This window comes from Cydia fagiglandana, chromosome 4 (genome assembly GCF_963556715.1).
Source record: "Cydia fagiglandana chromosome 4, ilCydFagi1.1, whole genome shotgun sequence".
NCBI classification, from domain to species: Eukaryota; Metazoa; Arthropoda; class Insecta; order Lepidoptera; family Tortricidae; genus Cydia; species Cydia fagiglandana.
The window spans coordinates 2,436,170-2,458,797 of record NC_085935.1 but is presented as its reverse complement, the minus strand read 5'-3'; the positions used below and the strand labels follow the sequence as shown (position 1 = coordinate 2,458,797).

The window sequence follows — 22,628 nt, the reverse complement described above, 5'->3', positions numbered from 1 at the left end:
ATGGCGCAAAAGGATTAGGTTAGAATAGGTGTTGCTTCAGTAGAAGCAACTTTTTCACCGGGACAACAAAAGGGCAAGACCTTTAACGACCATTTAATTTACTGAACACAGTGAGGATTAAATATTCGGGTTGACGAGATTGTAACATTATCATTAGCCGTAGAAATGGGCTTAGGTATACTACTTTATTAAAATTCACCCCCCGAGGGAGAAGTGAAAAATCGAATGATACGGGCGGAGCCGCGCGCAGAACAAGTGCCTTATAAATAAGTTATAAAGTTATAACCAAACTACTACCTACCTCTACGCAAATAAAGCAATAAGAGATATGTGACGATTTCCTGTATTTTGCTTTATTTATTAGATTAGAGTTAGAGGATAACTTTTTGTTGTAAAAATAAGATATTAACAACTTCTCTAGTAAAGTTTAGATATTATACCTAATAATATTGTTGTTTCGTTTATTTATTTACCGAACAATTCCAAACCGTTTTCACAAACTTGTTATACTGTAGGTATGTTAGGGCCGATACAGACGGACTGCAATTTGTATGGGAACTGCAAAGTATTGTATTCTTTGAACTGGAACGTCGGGCAGTCGACGTGCAGTTCTCATACAAGTTGCAGTCCATCTGTACCGGCCCTAAGTCTGGCCAATTGTTTATGTGATCAAAAAACGCCAGAATAGCTATTTTCTTTTTTTAGAAATAGCACATGACGAGCACCTACAAGAGGGCCTAACGCAAAAACGAAAATTGTAATTTCTTGATCTGCTGCAGATAACAAAATTTTATAGTTACTACTCTACCTCTTTAGTTTTGGTTTTTGGGAGTATAAGCCAAATGAAGTTAGGGCTGCTGTAGAGCCTGTAGAACATCTCTCCAGTACCTTACCTCTCCAGTAAAAAGTACCTTAAAAAAAATTATAGGTACTCATGCTTTTTGCCCACATACGTAAATTTAATACCTGGGTATGATATTCTCTTTGGTATGATTCTAAGTTTGGGTGGCTACAGACGGACTGCAACTTGATGGACGGACGGAGACAGACTCCAACTGCAATGTCGGCGTGCAGTTTCCATACAAATTGCAGTCGGGTTGCAGTACGTCTGTATCGGCGCATAATATCGCTCGGCGCATAATAAGTCCCAGTAAAAAAGATCAACAATTATTAGTTTTTATTGGCATAAAGTATTTTCTTTGCTTAAAATAACATATGTACTTATTTTAGAAAAATGTTATATCCAAGCCCTCATACTTCTTTCTCAAAACCTCAGGATATGGTCCATCGGCATCGGTATCTTCCTGCAAAAAATAAAATAGGTACATAACAATATTAGCCCTTTGTACGCTTTATTTATAAACAAAAACGTCACTGACACGCCAAGGCCCCGGCGCAAGTGAGCTTTAGTAAAGCAGGCCTATAACCGCGAACATCGAAGTTCGCAATTTGCGGGCATTTTTCTCTCACTCTAATTGCGCCTTCATTGGAGTAAAAGAGAAAGATCCCGCAATTTGTGAATTTGACTTACGCGGTAGCCCCTCAGAACCTTATGGCTCGCCGGCTCCTCTACATGAAGGGCCATCGTGTAGAGGAGCCATTACTTGATATTGTAAAGGTTACTTTGACAGCGTACGTCATAAGGTTCACCTATAACTGAGGGTCTACCGCGAACCACGTTCGACGTCTTGCCTCTCTGTCGCACTTGTAAATACGTACGTAAGTGTGACAGGGAGGCAACACGTCGAAACGTTCGCGGTAGGACTTCTGTTGTCCTTGGCGCGGTGGGCACGACTAGTAACGACGACTAGGTGTTCTTGGCATACGAAAGGTTAAAGGTGTTCTTACACCTTTTGTAACTAACCTAATATCACATGTAGTAACGCTTTTAGGTAATTTAGGTATCTATTTAACAGCTAACTTACATTATTTCTATAAGTACTTATATAAAATGTTACGTATACTACGGGCCAACCCCTAAAAGCTAATTTTCTGTACGTGGAGAAAGTTATAAAGTGTGATGTTTGAGATGGTAGGTACAGTCAGCAACAGAAGTTGCTAAGCGGGCGAGGTGTTCAAAATCTTGACGCGACTTTGTTATGAAGAAAATAAGAGCTACCTACCACACAAAGGCTGCTCGAGAGATTGGTGAAGCTGAGGTCGAGCTGCAGCACGCGGCCGGGCGCCGCGGCGCGCCGCGCGGCCGCCGCCCGCGCCGGCAGGCGGCGCGTCAGCTGCCGCGTGCCCGTCACCGTCAGCTCCTGCACGGACACGGATCCCAGGGTTATATGGGTACTCTGGCGAACCAATATTAGTACAGCGGCCAGGGGGCCTCCAACACTAATCGATGTGACTGGACAGTATACTACTGACAAGTGGTATGGTTGTGTTCGGTAGAGTGTACTGAGTACGAAATAAGGACTTGTCACTTTCTAAGACTGTGGGGGGGTTAACTGTGACGTCACAAAGATGGCGGTCCCGGGTTTCAAATTTTAGATAATTACTCAGCAAGTTATTATCAGATTTTCAAAAATGAGGTGTCCTGTGAAAGCTGATGAAATGTAGAATAAAACATGCCATGTAACTTAAAGTGTAATTCAATTAATTATTTTTTTATTTATAAAAATCTGAAAACATAACATTGGTCTTTTTTTTGTAGCCCAAAAAACACAATGACAACGGCCACTTAGATAAAAAATATGTTATATAAATAATTTAGGTAGATGATTAAGCTACACGTTGCTTCTTGAATTATGTGAATCCGATAATAAATAAGTAAACTACGATGATTATACCGCGGGCGCGGCGCAGCGAACCGCGCGCGCTCGGTTACTTGGAGGTGCGGGCGCGACTGAGAATGCTGTACTGTATATCAAAAACAAATTAACATTTTTAAACAAATGCTATATCAAATAAAATATATTTAAATAACCAATAAAACGTGGTTATAAACTGGTACTTGTCATCTAATAATAAGTATATAGAAATAAGCAAACAATAAAAAACCCAAAAAGAAGTCACTTCAGTGTCGATTGGACTCATTGTATTACATATCTATACATATAATAAAGCTGAAGACGGTCGAAAGTCTGTACATGGAAGATATTTGAAAAAAAGTTGGCTGGGGATACTTAGAATCGATAACAGAACACGTTCCAAAAGTTTTTAGAATTTTTGTCTGTTTGTCTGTTTATCTGTTTGTCTGTTTATTTGAACGCGCATCACGTGAAAACGGCTGAACGGATTTTGATGAAAACTTTACTAATCTGTCGAGAAAATTCCCGGTCAGGTCATAGGCTATAAAAATTCAACCCCTAAAAGGGGGGTTAGCCACAACACTCGATTGACTTAAGTTTGCCCCTGAATCTTATGGCGCTACTTAGTAAGGAGGGGCAAACTTTTTTCAAATATGTGCTACCACTATTGAGTGAGTACCCTGGTAAACTAACAGATGGCGCTGAATTTAATACGTTGTGACATGAATAAGCTACCGAGGAAAGATTTTGCCAAATTAACTATAAGTTTAGAAGAGGGGTTACGGATATCACCAAAAATAATGGAATAATTATGTTGATTTAATAAATTAAAATTCAACAAAATTAAACGACAGTAAATTAATTGCCCCACATTGCACAGTGCCATCTTTTGGGGAACTGAGTAAACATTAAGTAATCAAGAAAACTAAAAATGAGTTTACATAGTTACGTAGTGGTAAAATAAACACACATATCAACACGCGTATAAATCTATAATAAATTTTCTCCATCATGAATTATACCTAATCGTCATTAATATCGCACCCGTATCAAATCCATATTCATACGGAGGTATCGCCTCGCACTTAATAATGGCCACGAAGGTGGGTACATTGAAAAAAACCGGGCAAGTGCGAGTCGGACTCGCGCACGAAGGGTTCCGTACCATAATGCAAAAAAAAAAACAAAAAAAAGCAAAAAGAAAACGGTCACCCATCCAAGTACTGACCCCTCCCGACGTTGCTTAACTTTGGTCAAAAATCACGTTTGTTGTATGGGAATGGGAGCCCCATTTAAATCTTTATTTTATTCTGTTTTTTAGTATTTGTTGTTATAGCGGCAACAGAAATACATCATCTGTGAAAATTTCAACTGTCTAGCTATCACGGTTCGTGAGATACAGCCTGGTGACAGACGGACGGACGGACGGACGGACGGACGGACAGCGAAGTCTTAGTAATAGGGTCCCGTTTTACCCTTTGGGTACGGAACCCTAAAAAAAGCATTGACCTCTGTCATTTGCAGTGCCGGATTAACCCTTTTAAGCATAATAAGCACTTGCATACCACCACCTGCATACCGGCACCACGTTTAGGGGGCACCAAAACCATAGGCAATAAAAACGCGCAGGCTGCATCAGCATTGCAGTCGTCGTGGAGTAGGTACCTACATGAAACTTTTATACGTGTAGGTACAATTACCCATCTAATAACGAAGGGTCGTAGGGATCAAGTAAGAGAGTGAGGGTACAAAAGAACATCTCCAACGTAGGCTTTCGATTTGACCTTACGCGGAGGCCCTTAAAGTCATGGAAAAAAATCTTGCTTTCGGGCTAGCGGCCAGCCGATTTTTTCGACATAGGTTACCGATTTTATAGCGAATTTTGCTGTCTTGCACGCCAGATTTCTCGGCCAAGCCGAGTTGCGCCTTAGCCGCGATCCTGAGACCTAACCGTCAAAGTTTTATAACGGGGGTCCCTTTTAAAACTTTGATAGTTAGGTTGCAGTGAAAGCCGAAAACTAAAAGCATCCTATCAAGTAGCGCTTTCGAGTGAAGCCAAAGAGCCAGCAGTAGAAGAGACGTGATTACATGCATAGATTCGATTTCAAGCCACTCTTTTGCAGTTCGGCGTTAGGTCTTATGCGAGGCCTTCTACCTTACGGCAAAGTTGATCTTCTACTTTAATTACACTTGGGCGACTGGGCGTGGATCCAAATCCAAGCTTTCCTCTTTCGCAGCTGGGCCTTCTGCCTTGCTCACACTTCGCCAATTTAATTCACTTGGTCAATTCCAAGCTCTGCTTTCTTGCATCTTTTCACCTCTCTTGCATCAAACAACCTCGCTGAGGCCCTTAAATATCGAGCCCTATGCGAAGCTAGGCTAATAAAAAACTGTCCCATCCCTTCTCTGTATGAAATCCTGGGTTCGCGCCTGGTTGGGACTAAAAGTAAAAATGTACAACTGTCTATCAAATTGTGTTTTTTATATCAAAAAATTTTCGCGCTCGCTTCGCTGGCGTTTTCAATCACATTCTAAGGTATGTTAAAGGTGACATTCAGGTGGTGACTGCAGCAGCATTACTCTGTTGCTACGTTACTGCTGCAGCACTATCAATTTTCGTGATAAAATGATGTAACTGATTTCCATAACTACTAAAAGTAAAAATCTACAACTGTCTATCAAATTGCGTTTTTTTTATTGAAAAAATTTTCGCGCTCGCTTCGCTCGCGTTTTCAATCACATTCTAAGATATGATAAAGGTGACATTCAGGTGGTGACTGCAGCAGCATTACTCTGTTACTACGTTACTGCTGCAGCACTATCAATTTTCGTGATAAAATGATGTAACTGATTTCCATAACTACTAAAAGTAAAAATCTACAACTGTCTATCAAATTGCGTTTTTTTTATTGAAAAAATTTTCGCGCTCGCTTCGCTCGCGTTTTCAATCACATTCTGATATATGATAAAGGTGATATTCAGGTCGCGACTGCAGCAGCATTACTCTGTTGCAACGTTACTGCTGCAGCACTGTCAATTTTAGTGATAGAATGATGTGTTTGATTTCCGTATTAAAAGTAAAAATTGTAAAACTGTCTATCAAATTGCGTTTTTTATATCACTAAATTTTCGCGCTCGCTTCGCTCGCGTTTTCAATTCCTTTCTAAGATATGACAAAGGTGACATTCGGGTGGAGACTGCAGCAGCATTACTCTGTTGCTAAATTTTCGTGATAAATAAATAAATAAATATTATAGGACATTCTTACACAGATTAACTAAGTCCCACAGTAAGCTCAAGAAGGCTTGGGTGATAAAATGATGTAACTGATTTCCATACTAAAAGTAAATATGTACAACTGTCTATCAATTTGCGTTTTTATATCGAAAAAATTTCGCGCTCGCTTCGCTCGCGTTTTTACATACTAAGATATGGCGATTACAGCAGCATTACTCTGTTGCAACGTTACTGCTGCGGCACTGTCAATTTTCGTGATGAAATGATGTGACTGTTTTCCATTCTCAGCTGTAATGCGGCAATGAACACCACTCAGTTTACCAAAAGAATTCAATGTTATCTTGATGACCCTAGGGAGAGGGGGCACCATGGTCTAGAAATGCTTTAGGCATCAAAATATCTTAATCCGGCACTGGTCGTTTGCGGAGTCAAACGATTTGGGACTCGCATATTTTATACGCTTTTCTATGCCTTCCCGAAAAAAATAGAATCATTCGCAAAAGTCTCGCAACGCACTGAGTTTACAAACGGCACGCGGTCTTCCTCAGGAGTCTGAAGAAGACCACGGTGTGTGGCGCTCTAGCCAGGCAGGCCGCTTCGCTTTCGCTCGCGCGCGTACCTATACTTACATTACTGTATCGTCCGATTTACACCAACTACTCTATCGTTTAAATCACGTGTAAAATTTGAATAAGGGCGAATAAAACTAATGATTTTGGAGTGCAGTTTAAAATATTTTATCTGGACTACAGTCCTCTAGCATATCCATCTGTCAACTTGACTTCAAGTTCCGCCTCCAGGGGAGAGGGAGAGAAATTAGGATTAGAAATTAGCCGCTTACTGACACAAACCGAATTCCACGCGGGCAGAGCCGCGGGCACAGCTAGTATGTTTATATGCCAAGCATGAAAAGGTAATCTAATAAATGTGACTAAAAACAATTTACGGCGTTTTGACGTAAAAATTTACTTGATTTTATCATCTTTGGAGTACATTATTGTCAAGGCTCGAAGTCGAAAGTAGCCTTCCAGCTGAGATTAAACAATTAGTCCAAAAAGAGGGTTCGTTCCCACAAGGGTGGTGTCTGTCCCCCCTGATGTGGTGCCTACTACTAGACTCAATGGTGAAAGAGTTCAATAGGGGGGTATGTACATGCAGGCTTACTCTGACGAGGGAGTGTTACTAGTGAGAGGGACGGTTTTTAAGGTCGTAAGAGATATAATGATACGTGTATAGATAGAGGACTGGATCTCAATCCGTCGAAAACAAAGCTAGTGTTATTCACTAATAGAAGAATAAAAGAGATGAAACCCATAAAGATGCAAGGTATAGAACTAGAAATGGTGAATGAGCTGAAATATCTGGAAGTTACTCTAGACAGTACGCTCAGATCAGATACAAACTCACATCATCCTTGAGCAGACGGCAAAAGCCATAAGAACACTATGTAAAGGTTGACTGGTAGAGAATGCCTTATGGCATTAAGTTCGCCTTTTGTACAGTGTATTTCCTTATGTGCAATAAAGATTAAATAAATAAATAAATAAATATGTCAATGCAAAAGGGCACTATGTCAATGCTCGGAATCTGACCTGAGGGACGCGACAGTCAGGGCTATCAGCACCGCTGCTTTCTGGGCATCCACTGTTTAGAGTTTTAGAGGAACCTCGACACGAGAGAAGTAGAAATCCGCTGGATCTATATGGCAGTCATATGTACTACCCAGGGTGCTATATGGGGATATGAGAACGACCCTGACACATGCAATTGGAGGTAATGCTAGGTTTGAAGCTTGGAATGGGGTGGAGAAGAGCTACTGAACAGTGCTATAGAATGAAAGCATGTAAGGAATGGAGAAGCTACGTGGACAAGTGGCACGCGCTGATACAAAGAGAGGCACCATCAAAATTTGAGATGTTGATGGCCAATACCGACCTAATAAAAAGGCAGGAGATAATTGATAAGAAATACAGGGTACAATGTAGGAGAGAGAGACAACTGGAAGGTGGAAGTCAGACACCCGACGACCATCTGCTTTACGAATGGCTCGAGAAGAAGCTCAACGAAACTAGATAGTGATCCCTAAACTGGGAGAGCAAGTATCAATATCACTGTGCAGATATGTGTATTCCAAGCAGAGGTATGTGCAATAGCCCGCTGTGCACGTATAGTTAAAGAGAGTGTGCAGCAAGAAGGCGCTATTGTAATATATACAGATAACCAGTAGGCAGCACTAAAGTCACTAAAGAAAATATCGAACACCTCCTCTCTCGTAAGAGAATGTCGAGAGGAGCTTAACTCGATAGGCAAATAAAGAAGTGTCGCGGTGGCATGGGTACCTAGGACACTAGGAAGTGACGGGAAATGAGACGGCGCACTAACTGGCGAGGATTTTTTTTTAATTTATTTATCATGAAGTACACAACATTTTTGTCACGAATTATATTCCTCGCCAAACTGCGGTTGCAGTTTGTTGGCGAGGATGGAGGCGGAGACGGAATATAATGGGTCCGGAACCGGCTCTGTCTATGTCAGCGAATGTTACGAAAGGAGTCATAGAAAAGGTAAATGGATGGAGATGGAAGCACAGTCGAAGATGATGACTAAAGGTATAGATCACAGGAGAACCAGGTATCTTTTGAAACTAGGTAAGAGCAGTCTGAGACTACTGACGGGTATCATTACTTGTCACAACACCCTCAACAGACCTCTTAAGATAATGGAAATTAGTAGAGACACCTCCTGTCCACACTGTGGTAAGGAGGAGACTAGCTTACACTTACTACCTTACTAGCAGAATGTACTATGTATGTGGCATCGCGATATAATGCATTCGGGAGAGACACACTGAAAGAAAACGAACTAAAGGACGTCGAACTTAAAGATCGGTCGGCTAGTCTGTGGCCATGAGTAAGCCCATTCATAATAAAAAAAAAAAGATGACATCTGTTCTGCAGGAAAACAAAAAGATTTGAGGAGAATGGTGTGGAAATGCCGCCGGGACAGTAACCTGCAGCTCCAACCTCAGGGAATTGGGCTGAATGGACGCTACACGTGATTAGGTAGCAGCCCGTCTGCTTCCGGCCGGGCATCCGTACACTACATCTACAACATTAAATTTTTCCGTTAATATAATCTATAACAACACACTTACCCTTAAATATTAGAAAAAGCACCAGCAAAAATGTATTTGTCATCTGTCTGTCATCTTTAAGTTCGACGTCCTTTAGTTCGTTTTCTTTCAGTGTGTCTCTAACGAATGTATCATATCGCGATGCCACATACATAGTACACTCTGCTAGTAAGGTAGTAAGTGTAAGCTAGTCTCCTCCTTATCACAGTGTGGACAGGAGGTGTCTCTACTAATTTCCGTTATCTTAAGAGGTCTGTTGAGGGTTTTATGACCAGTAATGATACCCGTCAGTAGTCTCAGACTGCTCTTACCTAGTTTCAAAAGATACCTGGTTCTCCTGTGATCTTATACCTTTACTCATCATCTTCGACTGTGCTTCCATCTCCATCCATTTACCTTTTCTATGACTCCTTTCGTAACATTCGCTGACATAGGCAGAGCCGGTTCCGGACCCATTATATTCCGTCTCCGCCTCCATCCTCGCCAACAAACTGCAACCGCAGTTTGGCGAGGAATATAATTCGTGACAAAAATGTTGTGTACTTCATGATAAATAAATTTAAAAAATATCCTCGCCAGTTCGTGCGCCGTCTCATTTCCCGTCACTCCCTAGTGTCCTAGGTACCCATGCCACCGCGACACTTCTTTATTTGCCTATCGAGTTAAGCTCTTCTCGACATTCTCTTACGAGAGAGGAGGTGTTCGATATTTTCTTTAGTGACTTTAGTGCTGCCTACTGGCTATCTGTATATATTACAATCAGTACAATAGCGCCTTCTTGCTGCACACTCTCTTTAACTATACGTGCACAGCGGGCTATTGCACATACCTCTGCTTGGAATACGCATATCTGCACAGTGATATTGATACTTGCTCTCCCAGTTTAGGGATCACTATGCTAGTTTCGTTGAGCTTCTTCTTGAGCCATTCGTAAAGCAGATGGTCGTCGGGTGTCTGACTTCCACCTTCCAGTTGTCTCTCTCTCCTATATTGTACCCTGTATTTCTTATCAATTATCTCCTGCCTTTTTATTAGGTCGGTATTGGCCATCAACATCTCAAATTTTGATGGTGCCTCTCTTTGTATCAGCGCGTGCCTCTTGTCCACGTAGCTTCTCCATTCCTTACATGCTTTCATTCTATAGCACTGTTCAGTAGCTCTTCTCCACCCCATTCCAAGCTTCAAACCTAGCATTACCTCCAATTGCATGTGTCGGGGTCGTTCTCATATCCCCATATAGCACCCTGGGTAGTACATATCACTGCCATGTAGATCCAGCGGATTTCTACTTCTCTCGTGTCGAGGTTCCTATAAAACTCTAAACAGTAGATGCCCAGAAAGCAGCGGTGCTGACAGCCCTGACTGTCGCGTCCCTCAGGTCAGATTCCGAGCATTGACATAGTGCCCTTTTGCATTGACATAGTGTTCTTATGGCTTTTGCCGTCTGCTCCTTGATGTGAGTTTGTATCTGATCTGAGCGTACTGTCTAGAGTAACTTCCAGATATTTCAGCTCATTCACCATTTCTAGTTCTATACCTTGCATCTTTATGGGTTTCATCTCTTTTATTCTTCTATTAGTGAATAACACTAGCTTTGTTTTCGACGGATTGAGATCCAGTCCTCTCTCTATACACGTATCATTATATCTCTTACGACCTTAAAAACCGTCCCTCTCACTAGTAACACTCCGTCGTCAGAGTAAGCCTGCATGTACATACCCCCCTGTTGAACTCTTTCACCATTGAGTCTAGTAGTAGGCACTACATCAGGGGGGGACAGACACCACCCTTGTGGGAACGAACCCTCTTTTTGGACTAATTGTTTAATCTCTAATCTCAGCTGGGAGGCTACTTTCGACTTCGAGCCTCAAGCCTCAAGGATTTGAGTACATTATTGTCAACAATAATGTACTCAAATATATCTTGTGATGATAAATCAAGTAACTTTTTACGTCAAAACGCCGTAAACTGTTTTTAGTCACATTTATTAGATTACCTTTTCATGCTTGGCGTATATGTAAATCATATAATACAATGAGTCCAATCGACACTGAAGCAGGGGTGCGAAACTCCTGAGATCGGTCAAACTCGGCTCCGCTCGGCTCAGCATTGCTCCGAGCAATTATTAGGGTTGGCACCACTTGACTTCCTTCTGCGTGCACGACCACAGATAAGATAATCACTTGAATTTTGACAACCCAACCCAAGGGATAGCATGATTCGACCCTGAACCGCTGTCAAACTTCGGTTTTGTAGGAAGTTTCCTTTCTGTACGGTAGTACTATTATTTATTCTGTGACTGAAGTGACTACTTTTTGGGTTTTTTATTGTTTGCTTATTTCTATATACTTATTATTAGATGACAAGGACCAGTTTATAACCACGTTTTGTTGGTTATTTAAATATCTTTCATTTGATATATCACTCGTTTAAAAATGTTAGGTAGTTTTTGATATACAGTACAGCATTCTCAGTCGCGCCCGCACCTCCAAGTAACCGAGCGCGCGCGGTTCGCTGCGCCGCGCCCGCGGTATAATCATCGTAGTTTACTTATTTATTATCGGATTCACATAATTAAAGAAGTAACGTGTAGCTTAATCATCTACCTAAATTATTTATATAACATATTTTTTATCTAAGTGGACGTTGTCATTGTGTTTTTTGGGCTACAAAAAAAAGACCAATGTTATGTTTTCAGATTTTTGTAATTAAAAAAATAATTAATTAAATTACACTTTTAGTTACATGGCATGTTTTAACCTACATTTCACCAGCTATCACAGGACACCTCATTTTTGAAAATCTGATAATAACTTGCCGAGTAATTATCTAAAATTTGAAACCCGGGACCGCCATCTTTGTGACGTCACAGTTAACCCCCCCACAGTCTTAGAAAGTGACAAGTCCTTATTTCGTACTCAGTACACTCTACCGAATACAACCATACCACTTGTCAGTAGTATACTGTCCAGTCACATCGATTAGTGTTGGAGGCCCCCTGGCCGCTGTACTATATCGTCAGGAAGAAGAGTCGCGAAATTCAAAATGTTTATGGGAGATAGAACCTTTGCGGTTTATGACTGTTACGAGCTTTTATTTAACTTGATTGATACGTCGTTGCATACATACTGATCTAATAATGGACACGGATGGTAGCCTCCTATGGCCTACTCTGGAATAAAAAGATGAAACCCTAATTGTGTTTGGGTTTGTTCGAATTTGTTTCGATGATAGGTATTCCCTGTTGAAAGAAAAGTACATGTCAGCGATAAAAGCTTGTAACGGAAACGAAATTTAAGCCAAAAAACTAACTGTTCCTCCATGTCGGCCCAGTGTCATGGCTACAGTACAGTACCACGAGGTTCGGACAGCCGCGGATGAGCGCCACGACGTCGGCGTCCTTCACGACGTCGAACTGCCCGAGCGTCAGCGACGTGAGGCGACTGTCCCTCCATGTCGGCCCTGGTATCATGGCTACAGTACAGTACCGTGTACCGTGAGGTTCGGACAGCCGCGGATGAGCGCTACGATGTCGGCGTCCTTCACGTCGTCGAACTGCCCGAGTGACAGCGACGTGAGGCGACTGTTCCTCCATGTCGGCCCCGGTATCATGGCTACAGTACAGTACCGTGAGGGTCCGGCAGCCGCGGATGAGCGCCACGATGTCGGTGTCCTTCACGTCGTCGAACTGCCCGAGCGACAGCGACGTGAGGCGACTGTTCCTCCATGTCGGCCCCGGTATCATGGCTACAGTACAGTACCGTGTACCGTGAGGTTCGGACAGCCGCGGATGAGCGCTACGATGTCAGCGTCCTTCACGTCGTCGAACTGCCCGAGTGACAGCGACGTGAGGCGACTGTTCCTCCATGTCGGCCCCGGTATCTTAGCTACAGTACAGTACCGGGTACCGTGAGGTTCGGACAGCCGCGGATGAGCGCTACGATGTCAGCGTCCTTCACGTCGTCGAACTGCCTGAGTGTCAGCGACGTGAGGCGCCTGTTCCTCCATGTCGGCCCCGGTATCATGGCTATAGTACAGTACCGTGAGGTTCGGACAGCCGCGGATGAGCGCCACGATGTCGGCGTCCTTCACGTCGTCGAACTGCCCGAGCGACAGCGACGTGAGGCGACTGTTCCTCCATGTCGGCCCCGGTATCATGGCTACAGTACAGTACCGTGAGGTTTGGACAGCCGCGGATGAGCGCCACGATGTCGGCGTCCTTCACGTCGTCGAACTGCCCGAGCGTGAGCGACGTGAGGCAACTGTTCCTCCATGTCGGCCTCGGTATCATGGCTACAGTACAGTACCGTGAGGTTTGGACAGCCGCGGATGAGCGCCACGATGTCGGCGTCCTTCACGTCGTCGAACTGCCCGAGCGACAGCGACGTGAGGCGACTGTTCCTCCATGTCGGCCCCGGTATCATGGCTACAGTACAGTACCGTGTACCGTGAGGTTCGGACAGCCGCGGATGAGCGCTACGATGTCAGCGTCCTTCACGTCGTCGAACTGCCCGAGTGACAGCGACGTGAGGCGACTGTTCCTCCATGTCGGCCCCGGTATCATGGCTACAGTACAGTACCGTCAGGTTTGGACAGCCGCGGATGAGCGCCAAGATGTCGGCGTCCTTCACGTCGTCGAACTGCCCGAGCGTGAGCGACGTGAGGCAACTGTTCCTCCATGTCGGCCTCGGTATCATGGCTACAGTACAGTACCGTGAGGTTCGGGCAGCCGCGGATGAGCGCCACGATGTCGGCGTCCTTCACGTCGTCGAACTGCCCGAGCGACAGCGACGTGAGGCGACTGTTCCTCCATGTCGGCCCCGGTATCATGGCTACAGTACAGTACCGTGAGGGTTCGGACAGCCGCGGATGAGCGCCATGATGTGGGCGCCCTTCACGTCGTCGAACTGCCCGAGCGTGAGCGACGTGAGGCAACTGTTCCTCCATGTCGGCCTCGGTATCATGGCTACAGTACAGTACCGTGTACCGTGAGGTTCGGACAGCCGCGGATGAGCGCCATGATGTGGGCGCCCTTCACGTCGTCGAACTGCCCGAGCGACAGCGACGTGAGGCGACTGTTCCTCCATGTCGGCCCCGGTATCATGGCTACAGTAGAGTACCGTGAGGTTCGGACAGCCGCGGATGAGCGCCACGATGTCGGCGTCCTTCACGTCGTCGAACTGCCCGAGCGACAGCGACGTGAGGCGACTGTTCCTCCATGTCGGCCCCGGTATCATGGCTACAGTACAGTACCGTGAGGTTCGGGCAGCCGCGGATGAGCGCCACGATGTCGGCGTCCTTCACGTCGTCGTACTGCCCGAGCGACAGCGACGTGAGGCGCGCGCCCGCGTTCTTCCATATCGAGCGCACGCTGCGGCGCCACATCGCTGTCACAATTTATTTAACACATGTCAGAGTCAACTTTTTTTTGTATACATTTTTTTTCGTCTGATTTTAGGACAAAATAATGTAGGTATGTAAATTAAACCTTCCCTAAGAGCCACTTTTACCATGACACTAACCAGGAGTTAACCGGTTAAATTTGGAGTTACCATGGTTACCAGTACAATTTGACAGTGGGTTAACGTCTTAACCGCTTAACCGCGGGTTAGTGGGATGGTGCAAGTGGCCCTAAATGACTTAATCCCTAGCTTTCTTTAGGTTGCTGTAGGGCCTGTAGTGTAAGACAAAGTAGTGTAGGTACTAGCGTAAGACAAAGACAGTATGATTATCTCTGTCTATATACTTATATTTGTAATATACGTTTGAAATGAAACAGGTTCCTAGGAGGAACTATACCTAAATGTCATTATCTACTGACAAAGTTGGCTTAGCAGAGTGTAATTAGTATGGATGGGTTAACAAGGAAGAGCAAATTAGGTATATTATTACTCTTGCAGCATGTTATTATACTCACATCGACAATCTGACAAATCCAAAATCACCAGCTCCGTGCAGCACCGCGTTATTGCCTCTATGTCCTCGTCACACATCTGGTACGCCAGCCTTAGGAACTTTAACCGCGTGAGCGTACTCAGTTGCTGACCACACTCCCCCCTCATTCTCTCATCATCATCCAGATCTAACTTCTCCAATTTCGGCATCTTATCCAACCCAACCTGAATTTCTTCAAGAAATTCACCCGAAATATTCCACAGTTTTAACTTCGTCAGCTCGCTGAGGCGGTCAAAAGCTGGAAGCACGTGTTTGGCCTCAAAACCGCTACACATTTCAATCTCAAAGGACTTTAAATTTGACAAGTTCATATTTGTCAAGCAAGCACCGGTCACAGCGTCACAACAGTAAAATTTTAGTCCTTCTAAGGCTTTATCTGCTACGAATTGGTTCACACAGCTGTCTGTTAACTGGAAAAAGTATTATTGCATTAGATGTTTACTCCAGTGGTATGTACAGTGAGCATCAGTAGCAAATCAGACTATGCGTCAAAACTATCTATATCTAAAGAAACAAATAAACAAACAAACATTTATTTGCAAAAAAGGGTAAATTACATGTGTTACCTACCATTCTCTCATAGCTTAACAACAAAAAGAGATATAAATGGGTGAATCAACTTTTAGAACACTGATCTCGTGTCCCTAATAGGCAAAGAAAAATCATTTTTTCAAAAACCATGAGATTTTTTTTTTATAAGATACAACTTGATCATATATAAAAGTTACATTTTGTACGGTAACGCAGCAGAAAAAAGTTTCCTCTCATACAAAAATGGTTTGTCCTTGATTTATGCATGGGAGCAAACTGTTTCTTAGCTTTAACAGCAAACATTTTTGGTCGATATTCCGAAAAAGGCACCTATTTTAGGTCGCACAATTTAGGAGACCAAAATGAGGCACGTCGAATCGACGTCGTGGGCACGTGCCGGCGACATAAATGGGGAAAAAACGCACGTGCCGGCGACGTATTTATTGACGGTAAATTAGTGATTACAACCATTAGGTCAACACTAGGTCATGTTTCCGATGTGGATTCGACATTCGTCGCCACGACGTGCCGCGTAGTGAAAATGTACTAATTTGGTATTCTTTACCACCTTTAGACGTGATGGCGACATATTTTTATCCATATAATTACTCTGCGAGGCAATATTTAGATGAGACGCGATGCAGAGAAAAAGAGACACAAACATTTTACGCTTATATATTCTTTTCACTCAGAAACAAAATGTCTAACAAGAAAACAACTTTAAGTTGTGCAATGATAATGGCGGCCACTAAGTCATGTAAAATAATTTAGGCCGATTACGCTGATGAAGAACGATGAAATCTAGTGCACAGAAAATTTTTTCGTGCAGTATGTTAGGTTTACATACAAAACTATCGATGGGCTTTTGAAATATTTAAGTTTTCAACATTTTATAAAATCAAAATGCATATATTTGCTTGTAATTGAGTGTTGTAATTGAATATTTGTGTGTGTGAGTGTATTGACTTGATCAAAAATATTGTTTTATTTTGAATATTAGCACAATGAAGTACCGTGCGATGGCACCATTCAAGATATAACAACTTAAGTTATGCAATTTCATATTTAGCATCTCGTTATAATGAAAGAAAATGGCGGCACAACCTTATGGTATTGATAGTACTTTACAAGTGATTTTAACTATATGGTCGCAATTTGGTATCTATTTTAAGTAACATTTACCTAAAATTAGTAGCTAAATCGACATAAAATCGACGACCTAAAGGTCTCCGTATAAGAAATAATTACGTCGCAAATACACCTAAAATGTCTTATTAGTACATTTGACCTATTGGTCAGACTTTGCAGTTAATTTTACCTAATATTTCGACTTATTTTCAACCATTAAGTCCCTGACTTCATGGTCCCCGTATAAGAAATAATTACGTCGCATATACACCTAAAATGCCTTATTAGTACATTTGACCTATTGGTCAGGGTTCGAAGTTAATATTACCTAATATTTCGACAGATTTTCAACCATAAAGTCCCTGACTTCATGGTCTCCGTATAAGAAATAATTACGTCGCATATACACCTAAAAGGCCTTATTAGTATATTTGACCTATTGGTCAGGGTACGAAGTTAATTTTACCTAGTAATAGGACTTATTTTCAACCATTAAGTCCGTGACTTCATAGTCCCCGTATAAGTAATAATTACGTCGCAAATACACCTAAAATACCTTATTAGTAGATTTGACCTATTGGTCAGGGTTTAAGGTTAATTTTACCTAATATTTTGCCTTATTTTCAACCCCTAAGTCCCTGACTTCATGGTGTATTTATGAAGTGAAATTTACGTTTTATTATCCCTATATTTTGACTTGGAAGTAAAAGTGTACAATACGTAAAATAATTGGTGACTTAGGACGTCATTTTCACTTAAATTGGAAAAATCTTCTTCGAGCCTAGGAAAAAATACTTAAAATGTTTGCTGGCTAGCTAGTAGATGTCTATACTTACATTAATCATATTTCAGTCCAATACCTACATATGACACCTACGTTTAACTTCTATCTAATTTATGTGTCGTCGGAATTTTCCAAAATTGTAAAATTTAGGAAAGTTTAATTTTCCATTTCCAAAATGAAAGTTTCCTCTGAGTCCTGTGAATTTTTCCTAAAAATTTCGAGCGAAAATCCAACTTTTTGGAAACTTTGCAGCTTTCACATCTGTATATGTTTTCAGACCACAGTTTAGAATGAGATCATAAGTGTGTCAGTATGTACAGTCACCTGCAATAATATGTTACTCTTCGAAGGCCGCAAAAATAACGGCTCTGCAAATAAGATCGTGTCAGATATTTTTGCGGCCTTCGTTGTGTAACATATTATTGCAGGTGACTGTACTTTAGAACTTACGCCACGGGATTCTATAGTGAGCCGTTTCAGGCACTTAAAGTTATCACGCAGATTGTGTCGGCGCAGTAGTTTCGGTGTTCGGCATTCCACTTTCTGAAGCTGAATAAATAATAAAACATACTAAAGTGGAAGTGGAGATGGGCTGGCCACATGCTGAGAGACAGGCGGGAAAAATGGAGTAAGATTGTAACGGATTGGTACCCAAGAGGCTGTACATGGAGCCAGAGGAGACCTCGAACAAGATGGGAGGATGAACTCAAACTCACAGCGGGCCCGAACTGGAGAAGAGTGGCCCATGACAGACCTAGACCTCAATGAAAAGAGCTAGAGGAGGCCTTTGCCAAGCGGCAGCTTAGAGATATACTCTAACTTAGAACAAAGGGGCTAGATAGATAGATAGAAAGATTTCACTATCAGGAATGCAAAATTTTAATAAATATAAATTACCTTCAGTGCTTCTATGTTAGGGCAATTTTTTTTGATAACTGCCAGACTCTTCAAACCAACGCAATAAGTGGCCACAACTGTGGAGCCTAGTTTCTTGGTCCATCCCTCAAATGACTCGTACGAAGACCGCTTCAACCTACAGACGTTAGGTTTCTTCTCACTGTCGTATTCCTCAATTGAGATATGGACTCCTGCTCCTGGAAAAAGTAACATTGTATTGTATTTATTTGTATCTATTAAGATATATACTGCCCATAACCTTAAAAACTAGAATTATGAACTCGTGTCTACTACCAGGCCTAACTTACGGATGCCAAACATGGAAGTTCACAAAAAAAGTCAAAGACAAAATAAGAACTTGTCAAAGGGGAATGGAGCGTAGTATGGTCGGCATCAAAAAAATCCAAAAAATAAGACATACAAAGATAAGAAACTTAACAAAGGCCAAAGACGCGCTTAGACACGCCAAACAACTGAAATGGAAGTGGGCGGGACATGTATCACGGATACCGGACCAGCGTTGGACCAAAAATGTGACGTCATGGAAAGGGCCACTAGGAAAACGGGGTATAGGAAAACCTGTGACTAGATGGGAAGACGAAATAAAAAATATCGCTGGTCAAAACTGGATGCAAATAGCTCAAGATAGAGATGAGTGGAAAACTCTGGAGGAGGCCTTCACCTGCGAAGACGGGGTTCTTGCTAAATATTAACTTTAAAAACTATTCTAAAATGTCATAATTGCAAGAAATAAAAGGCTATTTTATTTTATTTTATTTTATTTTATTTATTATTAAGATACAAATAAATTATTAAATTTATTAAGACATTTATAGCACAACTTTAGTGAGATTATAAAGAGAGTGTAGAGTTGTGCCTTTCTAGAGACTGTTCTCCGTTTTGTATGTGGATAGTAAAGTTCTCACTCAAGAATTATTTGATCATGTAATGTTTTTATTATATCGCGATATTATAGCCGAAATTCGGGAGAGCACATGTGCTTGCGTACCTGACATATCCAGACTGGTTTTGCTGAAGTACCCTCATATTTCAATACACTACATGCCTTTCCCTCGGGATAGTTCACTAAAACTATGTTTCACTAATCACTGATAGTTCACTAACACTAAGTTTCACTGTTTATTGGTAGTTCACTAACACTATTCAATTGTCTGTTACAAGGTCCTTACACTCTATCATATATATTTATACTAAATCTAACTGGGTATTATCGTCTACAAATCTTAGTTTGAATCTTCAGTCTGTTCATAATCAGACTCTGACAGACTCTCATAGGAATCTATGGCTAATCTCTTGGCTTCCATGTTTTGTGGTGATGAAGGTGATCTTACTCGTTTGTTGGTTGGCGCTACGCGTTCTTGGCTCTGATTAAACGTATAATCCTGAGGCCCAGAAATCCCTATGATATCAGCCCACTGTGAGGCCGGTGGAGTAGCATTTAGTTTTACATTAATATCCTCATCGTCATCACTATCTTCACATGTTTTACTCGCCTCCGTGTCATGTATAATTTCAGGACCAGTATTTTCTGATGTATTCTGGCGGATATCTCTCGCCTCTCCCCCATGACCTTGTATCTGATTAATATGTCTTTTCATCAGCTTCCCGTTCCATCTTATTATATACCTACAAATGCCTTGTCTCTTCTCTATGACTCCTTTCAACCAGCGTGGTCCTGAACTGTAATTCCGGAAATACACCGTCTGTCCCATTTGAAATGAACGAACTTCAGTGTTTTCATTCTCGTCACATACTTGCGTTTCCTCTTGGTTCTTGAATATGAGGGGATTAAGGTGGTCAAACTTTGTCCTGAAACGCCTACAATTTAAAAGTTCCGCCGGTGACTTGTCATTAGTACTATTGGGTGTAGTCCACTCAGAGTGTGCAATTGGCTCCAAAACTCCTTCCTCTACCAGTCTATCTATTTCCTTTATTACTCTTTCTCTCAAAGCAAATGGAATGGGTCTACTTTTCAAAAACTTAGGCACTGCTCCTTCTCTCGGTGTAATCTTGACTAATGGGCCTTTATACTTTCCCAAACCTTCCTGGAAAACATCACTATATTTCTGTAGGAGCCCTTTAATTTCCTCGCTGTTTATTTTCAGATGCATTACTCCTTGAACCCGTATTCCGAATGGTTGAAACCAATTTCGCCCTAAGAGGCTGGGTCCATTACCTCTGGCTATATAGATCATAAGGTCATTTTGTAACCCCTGAAACGAAGCTCGCACTTTAGTTTTTCCTAATATCTTCAATTGGTTTTCTGTCCATGTAATTAATACAATATCATCTTTCTGTAACACAGGTACTTTTCCCTTCCAAATGAGTCTGGCTGTCACTTCAGAAATTAGAGTAAATGCACATCCCGTGTCAACTTCCATGTCAATAAAAGAATCATCAATTGACACCTTTACCATATAAGGGTCAACTTTATTTTCTCTCACGTTGTTCACATTTGCATACAACCCATTACAATTTGATTTATGTCCACCATCCTGTTTATTCTTGCTAAGACACACTGCCTCAATGTGCCCCGTTCTGCCACATGCATTACATTTACTCCAACGGAATCTGCACTCCCCTCTATGCTGCCTACCACACCTGTAGCATGGTTTATTCTGTTTATCAATCTTTTTGTTAGTGATCTTGTTTACTTCCATGGGTTCATCGACCTCCACATTTGGTTTAGATGGTCCTGGCACTACAATAATACTGGAATCAAATGTGGCACTCTCATGTGAAAATGCTATCTCAGTTGCTTGAGTAAATGTCAGCTTCTCACACTGTAACAGTTTCCTTTGAACCTCTTTGCTCCTAATACCACAGACCAGCCGATCACGTAAAGTTCGGTCCAAGTCAGTAAAATTGCAATGAATACTCATTTTCCTTAAATTTGCCACATAATCTCTGATCTTCTCCCCCTCTTCTTGATTTCTTGAGTGAAATTTAAAAGATTCTACAATCTCATTAGGTGTGGGGTGGAAATGAGCCTTTAAAAATTCCAAAATTTGTTTATAGGTTATGTTCTCTATACTAGTTGGAGATGACAAAGAAACTATTAAATCAAATAGTTGAGAGCCACATACCGCCAACAAATTCGCCTTTTTCTTATCTGCATCCACAATATCATTTGCACTTAAACAGAATTCAAACCTTGTGATGTAGTTTTCCCAGCACCCATGACCCATATCAAATTCACCAAATTTAATACCCATTTTTCGCACTTTGCACTCACAACTTCACAAAAACTCACTAACACAGCCTAATACACGCTTTTACTACCGATTTGTCTCGTCGCCACTATTATATCGCGATATTATAGCCGAAATTCGGGAGAGCACATGTGCTTGCGTACCTGACATATCCAGACTGGTTTTGCTGAAGTACCCTCATATTTCAATACACTACAGTTTTCATCTACCCTAAACGCCTAAACTGGCTTACGGAGCCATTTGAGGGTAGATTTTGTTTACTTTTGTTTAAATACCTACCTAAAGATACAAAGTGATCAGTGATCTCTGTTGCTCCAATCCCTTACAGTAAATCTAAGTGATTCATGGAGCACACTCTGAGAATACATAATTTAAGGACATTCAACTACTCCTTACCTATCAAGTACGTCTGCACTACCCCCTGCCAACGGCGGCTGGCGCGCTCTGTCCTTATGAGATCTTTCGCAGGCACATATCGAAGCACGGCGCGCCAGCAGTCCTCATTAAGGTAATCAAGTATCGTTCGTTCATCTTCTGCTTCTAGCATCTGCATATCAAATGCATATATTTAAATTGTACAAGTGTTTTACAATTTAGCGTAGAGGTCAGGTAAGTAACTGCAATATCAAGATCAAGAATACTTACTTTAATCAATTCTAAAGAGATAGCACTTCTTCACAACTTCTTCAAGCAGGAATTCAAGTTCAAAAGAAAATCAAAACAAAATTTTCCAAACTTCATAAAGTTATATTTTTTTACAACAACTGTGGGTGACTGTGTGGCCAGAGTTTTGCAGTCTAGTTTGAAGGCCGTAACACACTATCGCACCGCATCGCGTCACCTTGGTGCGATGGTGTGTTATCACTTTTATTTATAACGTTAACGGTCGAACCGAACTTGACACGGACTTAAGATTTTGATTTTGCGCATATATTGCGTAGGATGCAGCTATGTATTAGAGAGAGAAAGATAAA

At 41.9% G+C, this 22,628-nt stretch overlaps 2 protein-coding genes across 2 annotated transcripts; both read right to left on the bottom strand.

The window, feature by feature from the left end:
• Positions 1-1,155: 1,155 nt before the first annotated feature.
• Positions 1,156-13,363, bottom strand: LOC134663469 (uncharacterized). The gene is made up of 3 exons (XM_063519840.1): positions 13,168-13,363; positions 2,124-2,261; positions 1,156-1,304 (listed from the first exon to the last, which is right to left on the bottom strand). The coding sequence occupies exons 1-3, from the start codon at positions 13,282-13,284 to the stop codon at positions 1,227-1,229; spliced, it is 333 nt and encodes a 110-aa protein (XP_063375910.1). The 5' UTR covers positions 13,285-13,363; the 3' UTR covers positions 1,156-1,226.
• Positions 13,364-14,206: 843 nt separating this feature from the next.
• LOC134663386 (uncharacterized) lies at positions 14,207-22,207 on the bottom strand. Its single transcript, XM_063519750.1, has 5 exons — positions 22,051-22,207; positions 18,422-18,618; positions 17,975-18,073; positions 15,044-15,491; positions 14,207-14,513 (listed from the first exon to the last, which is right to left on the bottom strand). Exons 1-5 carry the CDS (start codon positions 22,205-22,207, stop codon positions 14,233-14,235), a joined length of 1,182 nt encoding a protein of 393 aa, XP_063375820.1. The 3' UTR covers positions 14,207-14,232.
• Positions 22,208-22,628: the final 421 nt, after the last annotated feature.